Source organism: Narcine bancroftii, chromosome 9, assembly GCF_036971445.1.
Source record: "Narcine bancroftii isolate sNarBan1 chromosome 9, sNarBan1.hap1, whole genome shotgun sequence".
Lineage (NCBI taxonomy): Eukaryota > Metazoa > Chordata > Chondrichthyes > Torpediniformes > Narcinidae > Narcine > Narcine bancroftii.
The window spans coordinates 98116935-98136675 of NC_091477.1; the positions used below are offsets into that span (position 1 = coordinate 98116935).

At 37.0% G+C, this 19741-nt stretch overlaps 1 protein-coding gene across 4 annotated transcripts in view; it reads left to right on the forward strand.

Moving 5' to 3' along the window:
- Nucleotides 1-19741, forward strand: part of LOC138742505 (ephrin type-B receptor 3-like) — a 97950-nt gene that overhangs the window by 58061 nt on the left and 20148 nt on the right. For all 4 annotated transcript variants that reach the window (XM_069897003.1, XM_069897006.1, XM_069897004.1 and 1 more), the window contains exons 4-8: nt 5229-5384; nt 13942-14277; nt 18577-18701; nt 19096-19258; nt 19585-19693. In XM_069897003.1, coding sequence (XP_069753104.1) covers nt 5229-5384; nt 13942-14277; nt 18577-18701; nt 19096-19258; nt 19585-19693 — 889 coding nt within the window. The remainder of the gene's footprint in view (nt 1-5228; nt 5385-13941; nt 14278-18576; nt 18702-19095; nt 19259-19584; nt 19694-19741) is intronic.

Consider the following 19741-nt stretch of genomic DNA (forward strand, 5'->3'; position numbering starts at 1 on the left):
CCCTCTCATCCATTTTAGGTGTACAATCTAGGTTGCATTAAGCCAGTCAGACAATGTTGTCATTCAACAAAAATACACCAGAAATTCTACTGAGTCCATTCTTTTCTTTCAAAACACTGTCCTTTAATGTCTTCTGTGAAATATTATTGTTAGAATATCTGAAACAAAGACATGAAATACCTCAAACGACCATAACAATGTTCATAACATTTTGTGGTCTGGATACATTGCCAGCCAATCTTTCTTCAATAGAATTTCTGCCATTTTCATAAAGAGGATGAAGAGGGCTTCATTCAACTTCCTTGCACATTTGCCACGTTATCAGTTGTCCATGTGCATTGAAATTCTCCACAGATTGATTTAAATGGACACATTATAGTGATCTACCATAATGTCTGTATCAGCACTAAATATGCAGCCCAACTCACAGAAGGGCTGCTCACGAAGTTTACTAGATGAGCACCGTTTGTTGAGACTCGTGAATGAGGCAGCTCTCTCTCAGGAATCAGGATACCAGAACCTTAATAACATTTGGACACAAGGAGATACATGCCCTGGATTGGAAAACTGGTCTATTTATTAATTTCTCAACTTTCACCATCAAAGACTATGGGTGTCTTTAAAATGAGCTACTTCATTCTTCACCTCATTGGACCCACTTTCCCACTCCAATAAATGGTGCAAATGCTCGCAGGGCAATTATCTTATTTTTTTAACTCGTTGCAGATTTCCACCTTGTACTTCTTCTCCAAGTGAGTATTGGATGACATGTTGACAGCATCATTAGATCATGCTCTTAATTTGTGGAATGAAGCCAGTGGTCACCATTCCTGGTGATATGTACCTGGAATTTCAGAGATGGTTTCAACCTGATAGGCAGGGGCATACATAGGTTTTGATTTCTTCTGTGATTCCCTGATGTACTGCCTCCCATTAGCCAATTGTGCATCATTCCCTATTTACTCCTTATACTTATAACTTTCTGTCTTCAGTGATTTTGCTTGTTCTCTCTTCTCACTCTCATATTGACTTTTTTTTAAAGTACTTCTATCAGTTATCACTTTGCACATTGTACCTGCTGATGATGTACAGTGGACCTGACATGCTTCCCTTTGACTTGCTGAGTCTTTTCAGCATTTTCTGTTTTTATTCCATCTGTGAATTGCGTTATGAAGTATTCATAAACTGCTCGATGAACTTACTTTGATATGGAAGGCAATTTTACTCCGGAAAAGCATCTTACATTTGTTAAATACCTACCAATGACGAAATGTACAATTCCAAAACTGTGTGTTTCCCTGTCTTATAAAGTTTGTTCATGTCGTTCTTTGAGCCAAATGGTAAAAATATAATTTAATGCGTTTTCTTTGATGCATTCCTTGAGAAATTTCAGCCCAATTTAAAAGCCACCTGTTTTATTGAACTCAAATTTACTTAGATAATTGATCATCTCCAAGGATTGAATAGACAAAGGGGTAAAATAGTTTTGTCACATTCTATTTCTCCTATTATTTTCAAAGCTCAGTGTATAAAACAGTGTTTTACCTCAAATTTTGCAAGGTAATGAAAGGTAGGTATCATTTTAGCTATACTCTGAAGAAGTTGGTTAAATTAGTTTGACACAAAATCCTTTTGGTGTCTTGAAGGGCTCTGGAACCAGTCTGCTACAAGAGATCAGTGTTGACATTAGTCAGATTAGAAAGGAATGAGTTTCCTGTCCAATCCTGTTTGCCAAGAGACCCTATGTAGATTTCTATTTTCATTTCTGTGATGATTGTTGAAGTCCATCTCATATCAAAGCAATGCACTCATTAAGCTTTCACTGTCAAAATAAAACACAGATGATAAAAATGTTATCACTGAATTCAGGAGACCCAAGAAAGTCTGCCTGGCTCTGTGCTCCAATGCATTGTGGCTCTATTCAACTTTGCAGCGTTGGATCGTTTGAATGATTGCCAACAAAGTTTTGATGAGCTAAGAGGGGAATATTCAAAATAGGGCTGACAGCTAAAGTTTAAGGAATTGAGCCAAAGGCTCACAAAGCCTTCAAACTATTTTAAATTTCACTCCTTTTCTACCCTCTGGAGAGACAACTGAGAACAAAAACAAATGAAGTGATAAATAACAAACTAGGGCAACAAAGTGGAGGGGAAGAATTTAACATCCATTTTGCCCAATTTCTTGATTAAGCACAAGTAGAGGTCACTAGATAATGGTGGCATCTCCAGTGGCCAGTGGCACAAAGCATCTTCTAAACATCAGAATCCCTACTTAAAAGTAAAGCCTCCCCCACCACCGCCCAAACCTTGAATAAACATGTTTGTTTAGGATCTTTTCACATTCAGCAAAAAATAGACATGATCTGCTTCAGATTTTTGAGCCCAACACCCAACCCCAACCAACCAATTTTCCCCTGCAACCCCTGCAACCGCGTCTGCCTGTCCCGCATCGGACTTGTCAGCCACAAACGAGCCTGCAGCAGACGTGGACATTTACCCCCTCCATAAATCTTCGTCCGCGAAGCCAAGCCAAAGAAGAAGAAGAAGAAAGAATATTAAAACACTGGACTTGATGGGCTTGAGGCTTAATTTGTATCAGTGTTAGTCTCCCTGACCCTATAGTGCATAAGGGCCTGTTGTCGCAATCCTCTGATTTCCCATTTTTGTCAATGATCTCCCAAGGCCTTAAACACAACAGATCCTAGGTTTTGAGCTTTAAATGTTCAAACTACTTTAGTGTCATGTACACAAATGCACACAATGAGGTGTCACTTCAGACAAATAATGATTCCCAGAATGGAATCTGGGAATGTCATTGTACCTCGGAAAACTGCTGGTTCGTCTTCATATGGAAAATCATGGGCACTTTATAGCAAGAGGAATCTGTGGCCAGAAAATGAACCAATTCACAAAATGTAGTAATCGGAGACATGAGCTCTTAACACATGCATGAAGAGTTATTGGAAAAGTTGTCTGCAGATTCGCCCCAGCCAAGTTGGTCCCCTGTGAAGCGTGTGTTAATAAGGTGGTCTCCTTTGAGAAGAACAGGAATCACTCTCTTGGTCAGTTCATTAACAGAGTTAAACTGTTCCTCATTTAGAAATGACACAATGATACCAGAAACAGAAAACACTCTCTTCAACACTTGTTGAATGAATTGCAGGGGCAAACGGTAAAGCTGAAGAAAAGAAATGCAGAGTTGCTAAAAGTGGCACAATGTGGCACAGAAGCTGAAAAAAATGACTGGAAAAAAATGTCAGTGAGGTTTTATTTAATCCATTATTTTTTTGTTACTTTAATCCGACCAAGTAGGCTGGAGCAAGTAGTTAGTTCTGTGCTCATTTTATAGGGTGAGCGGAGTGCTGGAGGCTGGCAGAACACAGCCAAGGAAATGTGGTGAGTCTGTATTATTAGTGCTCACATCCTGTAACATCGCATGTGTTTGGCAGCGGTGCAGCCTCTGGGATGTTGCCAGATTTCTTGCCTCAAATGTAGCTATGGTGCCCTGGGCATACGGGCACAATTTTACAATTTCCTCTCAGTTTCTGCATTGGCTCGGACTTGATACTGAAACCATGGAAAATTGGCTCAATTATTGACAAGCATTCATTTCCTTTAAGTGGAAAATAGTTTTGGTTCAGATTTACATTTTGATTTAATATAAGGCTACATTCATTTCTGATTATTCTGGAACCTCAACTATCTGTGAAACTGCTTTTATGGGAGTCAAAGCACATTTGGATAGAAGTGGGGAAAAGAATGTTGTTTGTTGGAACGGGGCCAGGGTTGTGTTGTAGTCAGAGATGGTAGACTAGATGGAATCAGGTCAGGCAAAGAGCTTTTAATAGGCTTCCAGTATACTTAAGTTCAATGATGGCAGTTGATACCCTGGACCAAATAATTCAACCCACACCCTGAGACTGACCATTGATGAAATTTAAAACATAAGTAATAATTTCCCAGAAAACCCTGGCAAGAGGTGGTTGTGCCTGTTGCCAATGACCATTGAAAACTTGGGGCAACGTCACTGTGATTTTCCAATACATGCCAGCAATCAGCGTAGTGTTTTGTCACCAGTGCATTGCCAGAATGCTACTTTGTCTAAATCGGCAGGGGAGCTCCGACACACTTGTATTTTCCATTCTTTATACCAGACACATGCAGCTTTGTGGATTCTGGAGGGTCACACAGGTGTATCCTTCAGTATAATTCAGTGGATGTGAGCACATGTCTCTGCCACCTCTTGTTCCTGACAGCACAGCAGAAACTTAAAAAAAACACACACACACACACACACACACAGATATTTGGTCAAGTACTGAAAATCGCAATGAGTCCTTTGTGCACTTCCTATTCTTGCGCTTGAGAGATGCGAGATCTCCATTATTTTTCATTGCTTTAAGCAATCACACACACACAAAAAAAATATCATTGCAAATTATGGATCCTTTCAAGTTCAATTTTGTCTTTCCTGATACAGAAAATGAAGATCAAAATTGTAAAAACTGAAACAGTGAGCAGATATTTTTAATTTCATGTCAAAGTGAATGAGCCAAAATTTGCATTTGTAAATGACGCTGGAGGGGAAAGTCATGAAGTCCACATGTTGTTGTCTGAGTAACACTGCCCTGTATTTGGCCTTACAGAAATGGCATTGCATTATCTATCTTGCCAAACTAGTGCCATGAAATGAATGTATTAAAAGTTATTCCACGTAAAGAAAGATCTAAACTCCCAACAGATATTTGGGTCTGGCAGTTGTTAGCTTAAGTACAATGTGCTAAATGTTATTTGTTGACATCCAACCTTTCTGGCATTAAGTATTATCTATACAACTGTGTATTTCATGCCATTAGATTTGAATTTTTCAGGCATTTTAAAAAATGTCAAATTGCAAAGTCTTAAATGGTTTGCCTCCCCTTTCTCCTCGTTGAAGTCAATGGAACCAAACTTCGAAACACATTTTCCATACATAACACATTCAGTGCTTCCCACCAGGACAAATTTCTGGGCATGTCTTTGTTACATTGATTGTTTCATTGGAAAAGTAACTATTTGTATCATTACCAATGCTTGACAATGTGATGTTTTTAGGTTTATCTCTGCTGGAGCAGCTTCCACCCCAAGCAAAATGAATTGATCTGAGAGAAGACCTGTCCTCCAATTTGCTTACAGTTAAAAATACAAAATATATAATGTGCCTAATGACTGTTTGTTCTTGGTTTTTAGCATGTCACCAAGGAACTTTCAAATCCAGGCAGGGAGATGAACCGTGCTCCCTTTGCCCATCTAACAGCCGGATCAGCTCAGAAGGAGCCACTATCTGTCCCTGCAAAACCGGATTCTATCGAGCAGATAGTGACCAGCCTGAGATGGGATGCACAGGTTAGTCTCCAGCTCTTAGTTGCTAAATTCTCATATTCAGGAAACGATATTTATATATTTGTACATATGAATACTTAACCTGCATGTGTATTGTTTGTCTGTATGTGTGTTATGTCTGGTTGTGCGTCTGTTTGTTTTGCATTGACGACCGGAGAATGCTGGGTTGTGCTTGTGCAATCAGATAACAATGAAATTGACTAAAAATCATTGCAGCACTTTTCAGAATTTTGATAGCAAAGATTCCATCTCCCCAGAATTTTCTCCTGTCCCAGAGCATGTTTCATGCGTCTGTCCGAACATCCAGAGTATTTGATTTTGTTTAGAACTTCAGTTATCGTACTGAAAACTGACAGAATAACCTATTAATTTCCAAAATAATTTTCAATATTAATAGTATATTTAGATTTGCTTTTTTATTTCAACAGATCTTATTTATTTTTACTTTATTATGTATAAATTTGTTTTCCTACAGTTATAAATATTATGATAATGAAGTCAGACCACAGCTAGATCATGTTACCACAGCTAGATCATGTGAAGCTGCGCACACTCCCTGTGGTGTGAAAGTACATAGATCTTATTGTGATTAAACAATAAAAACAAATAAACTGCAGATGCTGGAAATCTGAAACAAAACCTGTAAATGCGGGAAGCAGTCAGCAAGTCAGACAACATTGCAGAATGCGAAACAAAGTAATCACCATTGTGTGACAGAGACATTTCTGATGTTGCAACCATTTTTATTCTTGTTCATTGATAATTTTTAATTTAATTTCAGTCACTTCTATGCTTAATTTTTTCAAATGAAAATTAGTGTGTTTCTTTGATTCTCTCATCATCAGTCAGCAGTGAAGAACTAAGCCATAAAAACACACTAAAATTGACTTTATTTATTATCAATGGTCCAAATATTGAAAGTAGCAGTGAGGAAAAGCAGCCTTTCTCTCTTTTTTTCCGTGAATCTTTAACAAAAGATTCTCATATCATTAGCGTTAAGGATCCAAGCAGAAACATAGCCAAATTGACAGGTCCAGTAACTTAGTAAAATAATACTGCCTACAACCAAATTCCAAATTTTCTAAACATTAATCAAGTCCATTTTTCTTAGTTCAGTGATTGCGGTGCTAGCTGCCTTACCCAAGGTATAATCCCCCTTGCTTTGAACAGTTTGTGTTCCTAAATAATAGTTAGTCTTGAGAAGAAGTTTAAGACAGACAATAACTTAAAAGAACAAAGACAGCCGTTTTTAAATCACTTCCAAGGCTTTTATAATCTTCTTTCTGTTTTCTCTGTGATCCCAAACCCATTAGTTTATGCTTTTTATGGCAGAAGAAGGAACATGTCTGGGACGGATATTTTTATAGTGCCATTGGGATATTTGCAGTTTAATTATCTAGAATAGTAAAAGCACCATTAATGGCCATGTTGCAAGTCTGTAAATCTCAAGCAACCATGTCTGTGTGCAGTTACTTAACACTAATTGTAAACCTGAGTACCATTCTAAGTATGGACATGTGTACTTTGTCTACGTTTGAGCTTTAATGCAAATACAGAATCTTTCAGCTAAAAACTGAGATTTTTCTTCAAAACATTATCTCTGATGCCACTGAGTGATTCATCGTCTTTGCTGAAGTCTATCCTTCTGCACCTATTATTTTTCTCCTTTAAAACGATTTGTGTTGAAGTAAACAGAATACAATGACTGCCAAGTGTACAAAACTGAAAGTTTTTTTTAAAACCAGTGGGAATGCATTTACTGCCTTCAATTTGTAGGAACAATTCTAGAATAAACTGTACATTGGAACCTGTCATCCATTTTATCCACAAACTCCATGAACACCTATTTCAAAATCCTGGGAGGCAGGTCATCAGTTCCTGAGATTCATTATCTTTCAGCCCTTTCTCTATTTTTATTAAGTCCGATATATTTCAGTGCCTCATTTACTCTGAACTTGTTCTTCTCTATTTCTGGGTGGTTCTCTGTTTTATGATAAGAGACATACAGTATTTGCTTGACCTTCCCACAACTTACCCAATCTTCAGTATAATTACTTCTGTCTCCATCTTAGGGAATTCATCTTAACTTTTTCTAATCTTTTCATTTTTATGTAATTACAGAAGCTTATACAGTTTTTTTTAATGTCCAGTTAGATTACTTTTCTTTATGAATGTCTCAATCTCCCATTTACTGAATTCAGAAAACATCTTAATCTTTAGTTTGTTTTTGGCAACATTAAAACCTTTTTCATTTGATTTAACATTATCTGTAACTTGTTAGTTATTGCTGGTAGGGTTTTCTGCCATAAGAAGTGATTTGCTGCAAAGTTTGAAATGTTAACCATTCCATACTTTTAATGTAATATATCCCAGTTTCATTTTTCAATTTTTTTTATATTCAGTATTCTGGTTTCAATTGAACTAACTGACTTTCAAATTTCTGATAAAACTCATCATATTTTAATCACTCTTTGCTAAAATTCCTTTACCAGGTTATTAATTAACCCTTTCTCTTTCTCCAATATTAGATGTTAAATTGCCCAATCACATGTTACATGCACGGGGAAAAAAAAGAATACATCTCCATGGATATGCTCCATGATGGCCATTTAGCCCATCGAGTCTGCTCTGCCATTCAAATCATGGCTGATGTATTTTTTCCATAAACCCCATTCTCTTGTGTTCTCTCCATAACTCTTTCTTTAAATTTTTTTTTTCACACTATGAACCATATTGACCAAAATACACATAAACATTTCCCTCTTGAATATACACATGTCATTTTCTCCCCTTTCCCCCCTTCCTTCCCACCCCCCTCCCCACCCACTAAACGTTCAACAAAGACAATACATTAAACCCATTAAACAATGTCATCACACAATGAAAATAAACAAGAAAATTGTTGTCACCTACTTTTACACACTGAGTCAGTTCATTTCCGTCTTCTTCTCATTCTGTCATTTTAGGTGGTGGAGGTCTGCGATAGGACTTCTCTGTTGTGTTTCATGTACGGTTCCCAAATTTGTTCGAATACTGTGATGTTATTTCTTAAATTATATGTTTTTTTTTCAATGGAATACATTTATTCATTTCTATGTACCATTGCTGTATTCTCAGGCTATCTTCTGATTTCCAGGTTGATATTATACATTTTTTTGCTACAGCTAAAGCTATCATAATAATTTTTTTTTGTGCTTCATTCAAATTGAGGCCAAGTTCTTTACTTCTTATATTACTTAGAAGAAAGATCTCTGGATATTTTGGTATGTTATATTTTGTGATTTTATTTAATACCTTATTTAGATCTTCCCAAAACTTTTCCACTTTCTCATATGCTCAACCTCGTGTTTATTGTATTTCTCATTGTTCCGGAGCATAGCTTTTCCCATGTTTCATTCTTTATGTTTAGATCTTGTTCCCACTTTTGTTTGGGTTTACAGCTTATTTCATCGTTCTCTTTCTCTTGCAATTTGATGTACATGTTTGTTATAAATCTTTTAATTATCATTGTGTCTGTAATCACATATTCAAAGCTGCTTCCTTCTGGAAACCTCAGCCTGCTTCCCAATTTGTCCTTCAAATAGGTTTTCAGTTGGTGGTATGCAAACATTGTAGCATGAGTTATACCATATTTGTACTTCATTTGTTCAAAAGATAATAAATTATTTCCCGAAAAACAATTTTCTATTCTTTTTAGCCCTTTTCTCTCCCATTCTCTAAAGGAAAGGTTATCTATTGTGAAAGGGATTAGTTGATTTTGCGTCAATATTAATCTTGGTAGTTGATAATTTGTTTTTTCCTTTCTACGTGAATCTTCTTCCAAATGTTGAGCAGATGGTGCAGTACTGGTGAATTCCTATGCTGCACCAATTTTTCATCCCACTTATATAGTAAATGTTCAGGTGCCTTCTCCCCTATTTTTATCTGGCTCTAATCTGATCCAATCTGGTTTTTCCCTTGTTTGATAAAAATCTGATAGGTATTTTAATTGTGCTGTTCTATAATAATTCTTAAAAGTTTGGTAGCTGTAGGCCCCCTTGTTTGTACTATTCTGTTAATTTATCTAGTGCTATCCTCGGTTTCTCCCCTTTCCATATGAATTTCCTTATTATTTTCTTTTGCTCCTTGAAGAATTTCTCTGTCAGGTGAATTGGTAACGATTGAAATAGGTATTGTATCCTTGGGAACTCCCCATAACTCTTGACACCTTTACTAATCAAGAAACTATCAACATCAGCTTTAAATGCACCCCATGACTTTGCCTCTAGTCTGAGGCAATGAATTCCACAGATTCAGCATCCTCTGGCTGAAGAAATGTCTCCTTATCTTTGTTCAAAAGGGACGCCCCTTTGTTTTGAGGCTATGCTCTCTGGTCCTAGACTCTCCCACTACTGGAAACATATTCTCCATGTCCACTCTATCCAGCCTTTTCAATATTCGGTAGGCTTCAATGAGATCTCTTCTCATCCTTCTAAACTGTAGCGCATACAGGCATTGAGCCCTCAAACACTCCTCATTTGTTAACGGTCTCATCCCCAGGATCATTCCCATAACCTTTCTCTGGACCCTCCCCAACACCAGCACAACATTCCTTAGATATGGGGCATAAAACTATTCCAAATGTGGTCTCACAAATGCCTTATAAAGCCTCAGCATTTTTATTCTAGTCCTCTCAAAATTAATGCTGACATCACATTTTCCTTCTTTACAATTGACTTGACCCATGAATTGACCATTTGTGAATCCTGTACTGGGACTTACTTTCTGAATTCTTTCCCAATACTTGTGCCACTTCTATTCCCATTTTCCCAACCTATCCAAGGCCCTCTGCAGATTCCCTACTTCCTCAATACTACCCACCCCACCACCTATCTTCATATCATCTGCAAACTTGGCCCAAAGCCATAACTTCTATCATCGTCTTAACCATTACAACACAACATGAAAAACATTGAACCCAACACTGATCCTTGCAGGTCACCACTAATCACTGGCAGCCAGCTAGAAAATGTTTCCTTTATTACCACCTTATGCCTTTTATCAGTTAGCTGATCTTCTGACCATGCTTGTATGTTCTCCTATCCTGTTGAGAAGCCTCGTATACAGCACCTTGTCAAAGTTGTTCTAAAAATCCAAGTAACCAACATCTACCAACTCTACTATATCCTGCTCATTACGTCCTCAAAGATGTCCACCAACTTTGTCAGGCAAGATCTCCCCTGCAGGAAACTATGCTTACTTTGGTATTTTATTTTGTTCTTTCAAATACCTTGAAATCTCATCCTTAATCATGGTCTCCAGAATCTTGTCAACCACTAAAGTTATGCTAACCGGCCTATAATTCACTGTCTTTTGCCTCTCTCTTCTTAAAGAGTGGAGTGATATTTGGAATTTTCCAGTCCTCTGGAATCATTCCTGACTCTTGCGATTCTTGAAAGATTACTACAATGTGCTCACAATCTTTTGGGCCACTTCATTCAGAACACTGGGATAGAGTCCATCTGGTTCAGTTGGCATCCACCATCAGCCCCTTCAACTTCCCAAGCACCTGCTCCTTAGTAATACAGGCAGTCCCCGGGTTACGAGCATCTGACTTACGGAAAAATCGTATTTATGAACGGACTACACGCGGATTCAGGTGTGTCGGCTCGAGTAAGGAGAATGCCGTCCACCATTTTAAATTAGATTATGTTGCTGTTAATACTGTATTGAGTGTGCCTACTTCAAGAAATTAACTCCAGTAGTTTCAAATGCATAGAAAGGTTAAATATATACGATTTACTAAAACAAGTGTTTGACTAACTGATGCTCCCTGATTCTCTTGAATTTCTGGCTTATCACTTGTATCTTCCATAGTTCATCTGCCAATTTTTTTGTTCTCTATTACCACATCTCCAGCATCAATTTCCATCAGTCTGATATCCACTCTGAAAAAAAAACTTTTGGTATCCTCTTTTATGTTATTGGCTAACTTTCTTTCAGATTTCTTTTTTCTCCTCTTACTGCTTATTTTGTTGCCTTCTGTTGTTTAAAATCTCCCAATCCTCTAGCTTCCTGCTAATTTTTTACAAAACTGAGCACCCTCTCTCTTGTTTAATGCTAACTTCCCTTTTCAGCCACAGTTGCCTCACCCTCCCTTTAGAATGCCATTTCTTTGGGATGAAATGATCCAGTGACTTCCAAATTATTCCCAGTAACCCCCGCCATTGCTGCTCTATTGATTTCCTGCTAAGGTCTCCTTTCAATCAACTCTTGCCAGTTCTTCTCTCATGCCTCCGTAGTTACCTTTACTCAAATATAATCACGACCCATCTGATTTTAGCTTCTCCCTCTCAAACAGCAAAGTGAATTCTATCACATTTTGATGCTTTAGCTTTTCAATAATAAATGCATATGGTAAATATTTAAATTTCAAATGAGAATTGGATCAGAATATTGTATCAACCACCAATAAACAGATCAGATCTGGTCAGGGATCACATTGCAATGCAAGGTTGCAAATGAACTATAAGTGTATTTTCAACTAAGTGCAGCATTATTTGGGAAGCTGATAGGGCCACGGCTATCACTCTAACAAAGCTCTGGAATTAATAGTCAAAATCAAAATAGTTCAGGGAGCAGACAATAACCTAACCCAAGAAATTAGAAATTATGTTGCATCAAGCATCATATGTATTTGGAGGATTAATGAGAGATCAGGACACTTATAAAGTAATAGCTATGCAAAACCAACCATAACGTGTAATGCAGAGAAATGAAAAATAGTTGATATACATAAACAATAAATGGTATTTAAATAACTGAACTGAATCTGAATGATTCTTAACCATAAAAATATACAATTAATGAAGCTCAGAATTAAAGCTGTAAAACACGAAAGTCTGCAGACACTGTGATTGTCGTCAAAACACAGAAATGCTGAAGGAACTCAGTAGTTCTCAGGAGGTAAAGATAAATTGCCAACATTTCAGGCCTGAGCCCTTCCTCAAGGTAATATATCAAGGTACACCTTGAGGAAGGGCTCAGGCCCGAAACGTCAGTAACATATCTTTACCTCCTATGCACCCTACGAGACCGACTGTCATAATTGAAACTAACCAGTGCATTGGCCAAATTGCTATTTGAATCTATTTCTGTCTACAAATGACAAATAAGAGATTCAAAAGTGGTAACCATGCAGGTAAAAGTGCTGAGGGTGGTTGCTTTCAGAAGGCTATAATGAAAGATTAAAGTGGTGTTTTAAAAGAAGTATAGAAAATAGCTAAGATAATGATAAATGTAAAAATAATACCCAGATATTCATCCTTGGATGGAAAATGCTAAGCATGCTGGATAGGTTTGTCATATTAATCTGTGTTACCACTTTAAATGTACTTATTTGCAGATGCTTGAGACCATATAAATGAGGGATAGATAGAAGAAAAGAAAGCAGGAAAAACACCAGGTTTCTCTTCTGTAGGATGCATATTTGCCTTTTCTGTTTGATGGTGACCTCAAAGTTGTCAAAACAGAAAGACAATTTATTTTATTTGTCATCTGTTTCAAACTGTGTGTTATCATTTCAAGAAAAAGTTTTTTTACAAGTGATTTCCCACAAATGCATCAGGTGAACAACTATCTCACAATGGCTTCCTGATATTGGAGGGATTGCCATTATCTCCACTGCCTTCTATTTATTTTATCAGAACAGTGCAGGCAACAGACTGGCTGTTATAAAGTGCATCTGAAGTTGTTCTCTCTTGTAGAAAATTAGGATCTGAGGTGTTCTGGGTCTGCTTATCAGTAAAAGCAAAACCTGACCATAGATGCCATCTCTGTGAACGCGCTTTAATTTTATTTCAGAACCTTTCCTTTTTAAAAGATTATTTGCTTTCCTAGTGACCTGCAAAGAGTATTTTTGAAAGATAATAATTATTGCCTATTTTATGCATGTTGTGCGCAGTACTCTAGGTGTCTCAAGATGACAATTCAGGTATTATTTGGATAGATACACACAGCATAAAACAGGCCCATTGAGTCCATGGGGACAATTTACAGTTGAAAATTACAGTCGAAACCCCTTTTGGACAAAACTAGAGGACCCAAAGAAAGCCCAAGCAGTCAACATGGAGAACATGCAAATACCACACGTACGGCACTGAAGGCCAGGATTGAATGTTGATATCAAATGCTATGAAGCAGCAGAAAGAAATATCCATACTCTAAACTAATATCTAAAAAAGCCAGTTGATTGCTTGTTAGCTTATTTGAATTTGTTAAATGAATCAATTGAAAAGGTTTAATGCTATAAATATATAAACCGAAGTAAGAACACAATACTGGAGAAACCTAGCAGGTCAAACAGTATACTTTATATACCAACATTTATAAAGTTTGACCTGCTGAGTTTCTCCAGCATTCTGTTTTTACTTCAATCATGATGTCTGCAGATTTCTGTGTTTTACTTCTAATATAAAAAAAAATATGTATATATCTCAAGTCAGTGATTACAAGCCCACAACATGTACGTTGGGAATATAATATGAATTCAAGCTTGCCTTTCAAATTAATTTTCCTTCAGGTGTGCCTTCAGCAGTACGTAATGTTATTTCAAGTGTGAATGAGACTTCTCTGAGCTTGGAGTGGAGTGAGCCACGGGACACTGGTGGCCGAGATGACCAGCTCTACAATATCATTTGCAAGAAGTGCAGTGTCGAGGGCAAAATCTGCTCCAGATGTGATGACAATGTTGAGTTTGTTCCACGGCAGCTGGGCCTGACAGAAAGGCGGGTGTTTATCAGCAATCTTCTGGCTCACACGCGCTACACCTTTGAAATCCAAGCAGTAAATGGCGTTTCCAACAAGAGTCCGCACCCTCCCCAGTTTACAGCTGTTAACATCACTACAAATCAGGCTGGTGAGTAGGGATGTATTTATAAATAATAACTGTCCCTTTACCTCTGTTCACCTAATATTGAGTTGAGTAGTTCACTGAATACTGCCACTGTCGATCAGCAAAGTTTAAGGATGCACTGAACTAATTTCTCTTAGACAATTCTAATTCTGCACACCTGCAGCTGGAGAAAGAAGTTAGGTAGGAAGAAAATGTGAGTGTGGAAGGGATTGGGAAGGAAGGAAGGAGCATGTTTTGTAAAACATGTTGTGAAAAGAAGGCAAGTAAAACATTGCAAATTAGAAAACAGATTCTAGTAATAAAAAATGTCATCCTGGGCTGAAAAGATATGAATGACAAGGATTTGAAAGGAGAGGCAATAGTGATGGAAAAGAGTAACCTGTCCAGGCTTGGAGAAGGTTCAAAGTTTAGAAGGAAGTTGTTCCAAAACCTTTTGCTATTTGGATGTGAAGTAGTAGAAAATGCAGCTTGAATGGTAAGGAAAAGACGATCATGATTCGAGGGCTTGACTACTAATTGCGCAGATTTTGGGTTTGTAATATATGGATCACATGACAGTGATCATTAGGCCAAGGCATGACACAGTTGGCTGGACTTTATGTGGGCAGTGATGGGTTTGGGAAGCAGCAGAATGACAAGGAAGACATTGGTAACAAAGAGGTTCTGTTTTTACAAATGTCCAGAAGTCAATTTTGTCTGAAAGTCAGAACATAAACATAAGTCACCCCACTTAGTAACCACATCTCTACAGTGGCATCAACTATGGATTAAAAAAAACATAATAAGACTGTTGAGAAAGAACAATTGCCAAAAGCAACAAGAGAGAGAAAACTAGTTCTGCCGTTCTTAGAAATGAACATAATTAACATGAATGTTGGACTTGTAGGAGCTTGTTTATATGTTGTGGTATCCATAATATGGGCTTTCATAAACTAGCACGGAGACAGCCTTGATTAAGAAAGGCAGAAGACGGAATCAAGCTTTACTGCCTTGGATACATAATCTCTGGATAGTTGAGTCAAAGCAATTTCCCTAATTAACTTCAGCTTCAATTCATTCATCACATTGAAAACAAGCAATAAGACATGTTTATCCGGAGAGAGGTTCTAGGGCATCATTCTGCCAAAATAAATGGGGAGAGTCAATTTTGTTGAGTGAAGATTCAACATCATCAGAATTTCAAGATCCTCTCCCACACTGTGCTACACCCAAGGACTCCAGTAATCCTGCCAACCAGGTAGAAAGGAGAAAATCACTCTTTTTATTTTCATTCTGAGTCTTTACTTTTTAAACTGTTGGGTTTTCTTTAAATCAAATCTTTTTTTCTTGCTTTAAAACAAACTTATTTAGCTATAGACAAACTGAAATGATTTTGTTGTGCTGAAGAGCTGATGTTAAAACATTTTGGCCAAGGCAATGCAGGTATCTTTAATCTTTACATCTTTAATCTTTACATCTTTAATGAGTTTCTTTTTTAATCTCGTAAGAACTGATTGCGAATTTGTATTATTCTCCCTCGAATGCAGTCCGTATTCGAAATATGAATGGTTTCCCGCACAGTTCAAGTCAATGCATGGCACCTGCTGATCTCGGAAGTGTCTATATCAAATATTTGTGGTTAATATTAACTCACGCACAAATATTTGAAAATGAATTCCCTTCACTCTGCTCTGTTCTAATTTCTCCTGTCACTATACCTTAGTGTACTCTTATATGTTTTTTTACATTGAAATCACTTTTTTCTGCCTTTCGGAGGGCCGTACACACACAAGCAACCAAAACTCAAAATCTCCATTTCATTATGCGAGTTTACACAGCTTACCAGAAGAGGCGTGACTTGCTATTCATTAGTTCATTGTTTCAGGAATGTCTGCAGTTAACTTTAGACTGCAGGTGTCCCAGAAAATTTACTAGGGGTCTAGGAGGTAACATTTCAGAACGGGAATTCCAATCTTTTTACACAGACTGCATTCTGGAAATTTGGGAATAATTTCCAAGAATACAATGACTGTAAAAAACATAATACATTAACTGTAGCTAGGTTAGGAAAGCGGCATTCTTATACGTGCCTATGGCTATGTTATGATGCATAACTTGTTTCCCTATGAAATTGTTGCTATATACCATACAGATTACAAATACAGAAATTATTTTAAATTGTTAAGAAAATCTATTGAAAGATTCTAGCCTTTGGTTACAGAGAAAACTTCCAAATTCAGAAGAAAAAAATAACTGACACTCCTGGGCTACAAAGAGTGCAGGATTTCTATTTTTGCTGCGTTTATTACATAAAAACACAATTGTGAAGAAACTCAGCAGAGGATTTCATTTATGTCTCACACACACACACACACACACACACACACACACACACACACACACACACCCACACACTCACACACACACCCACACACTCACACGCACACACTCACACACACACACACACTCACCCACACACTCACACACACACACTCACACACACACACACTCACTCACACACACTCACACACACACACACTCACTCACACACACTCACACGCACACACACACACACTCACACACACACACACACACACACACACACACACACACACACACACACACACACACACACACACACTCATACACTATATTTGTTGAATCTGCCACCACACAAAGGGCATGTGTTGCAAAGGCAACACTGCCAGAGATTCCTAAACTCTGATTCCAATTATTGAAAGCTCTCAACCCTTAAGAAAGGATTTATTTGAGGGTGGTCATCCTCAGGGTTAGGACTTGTCTGACTTTCGCGTTAAGCCCTCCTTTTGTATTGTAGCTTATCGTCCAGTGATTAGTTCCTGAATATTCATTCACAGGGCACTTTTTAATATTATAAGTCTGACACAATGAAATGGTGCTAGGGGACTTGCTAAGTCGCTGCCTGAAGCAGCTGGTGGGATGCCATCAGCCTTTGTCATTCAGGAATTCACACTGGCAGTCCAGGTGCTGGATGGTGGAGCTGTAATTATGTCCTGAGAGATGGCTGTGTTGTGGCCCAGGCCATTAGGGAATCTTAGCTCAAGGCAGTACGTATGTAATTTGTCCTTTGATTTGTGTTTAATGGATGGTATTAGCTTCTATTGTTGTGTGACTGGATTAAAGGAATTGGGCAGCAGGAGCTGTAAATGGAGGAAATCTTTTGTCTTCTTTTTCTGGGTAAAACTTTAAAAATACTTTGCGTTTAAACTGGACGATGGAACATGTTCTGAGTGCTCACAGTTCCACTTAAAGCATTGCATAAAAAAGTTAAGGATATATCTCTCAAAGTGGATTAAAGTTTCAAATAATAGATAAATAAGCAAGTCAGCTCACCATTTAAACATTTTTTCCTTGGTGAAAAATCATTACAATAATTCCGAATCATTCCACTGCAAATTAAAGAAAGATTAATTTATTTGATTTTTTAATGAAGTACTTTGCATATAATTAATACCTTTTATATATTATGGGCTCAGACCAATAACTTTGTTTTAGTTGTGACCAAAATGCTTGTGTTATAAATAGTCGATGCCGCGAATGCAATGAGTTGTGATAAATAACTACACTTACAAGACGGAACATACCTCAGAACAGACTCATAATTTTCAGCAATCACTGGTGAAAATATTGCAGCTGCACCGGATATACTTTTAAATGAATGTCTCTCTTTGTGATCGAACAAATGTAATGCTTCATAGAATTGTGGTTTTAAACAAAGAACAGGATCTACACTTTTAAGTGTCAGACATGGATCAGGAATAGAGTTGAAGAGTCTTAATTGAGGTTTTTAAATTTATGAGAGACTTACACTGCAAAAGACCAATTGCTCTGGTAGGGATGTCAGCTTGTTCTTATGTCAGATGATAACTAATAGAGTGAGGAGATGGATAGAATTTTTTCTAATTTATAATTGTCAAAGAGATGTGAATGTTTTTTTTTACAATAAATGATTCAGTGTAAGTTTCAGTTTGTTTATCATATTACATCTGGTACAGTAAGTGAGAAGGGTTCTTCCATGAGTAGTCAACTCTAATATTCATACAAATGTATAAAGTAGAAGAACAAGAGAAATTTAAAATGTAACTCCACAATGGAGAGAATTTGCCTTGGAATGGAAACAGATATAGAAAGTATGTAATGGAAAGAGAGAGAGACAAACAGTGCAACTTGTTTTGGATAAACATTGTAAAAAGCCAATAGAGAAAACCTGGGGCACAAAGCTTTTTACCTGAACTGTAATCTTCCTAATGATGGGAACATTGAATGTTTATGTTTTCTTTGCAGCTCCTTCACCTGTTCTTATGGTACATTTGCTGAGCGCCACTTCAGATAGCATGACCCTTTCATGGCTTGCTCCCGAAAAACCTAATGGTATAATTCTGGACTATGAGCTGAAATATCGTGAAAAGGTACTTCATGGATAATTAGAAGAACCGTTCTCTGGCATGATGTCATTTTGGTTTGCTAAGCCTAGACTGTGGAAGCATTGTCTTGCCAATCATTCTTTCAAATAGATAAAACAAGTGCAGTCAAGTTGAATGCTAGGAAGACATAACAGACATTAATTTTTTATTTAAAAAATTGTACAGAAGGCAAAGTAATTTTTTAACTTTTTTTTAAAGAATATAAATATGTTTTCAAATGTTTATGTGTAGAAATGATCATTTCAATAGTGCATCAAATATATTTTTCATAAAGATGAACATCATAAAGTCATTTTTTCAAATATTGTGTAAGGAGATTATCTTGAGATCTTTGATGATGTTTACATTCCTCAGTATATTTACATTTGTTTCATTCCAGAACCAAGATGAATCAACAGCATCGACCATTACTAGTCAGAAAAACAGTATCCGTATTGATGGGTTAAAACCAACTGCTTTTTATGGTGTTCAGGTGCGGGCCAGGACTGTGGCTGGATACGGGAAGTACAGCAAAACTGTAGATTTCCAGACACTGATGGAAAGTATGTCCATTTTATTTGGATCTTGATAAACAGTACTCAACAAAAGTATTTCCAGATGTGAAATAAAGTTAGTTGCTATAAGTTATTATCATTATTAAAATACATAATCCCCTCTACAAAATGAAGAATAAAATATCTCTTTATTGATCAGTGGTATATTTGTCAAATGATTTTATAACCATGCTAAGTTGTTGAGAATTGAATATATAAAATAATACTCAAATTAATAAAAGACTATGCATTTATTTCATTGTCACTGTGTTTGTGCAATTACCCTTTTTATTTGTTGGTTTATTAACTAAAACCCCATTTTTTCCCCCATTTAGGTGAGAATAGTAAAAGCATCCAGGAGCAACTGCCTTTGATTGTCGGTTCTGCTACTGCAGGCCTAGTTTTTATCATAGCTGTGCTGATTGTTGCTTTGGTCTGCATCAGGTAACATCATATTTTAATTTAATCACAAAATAATTACAGAAAATTCTT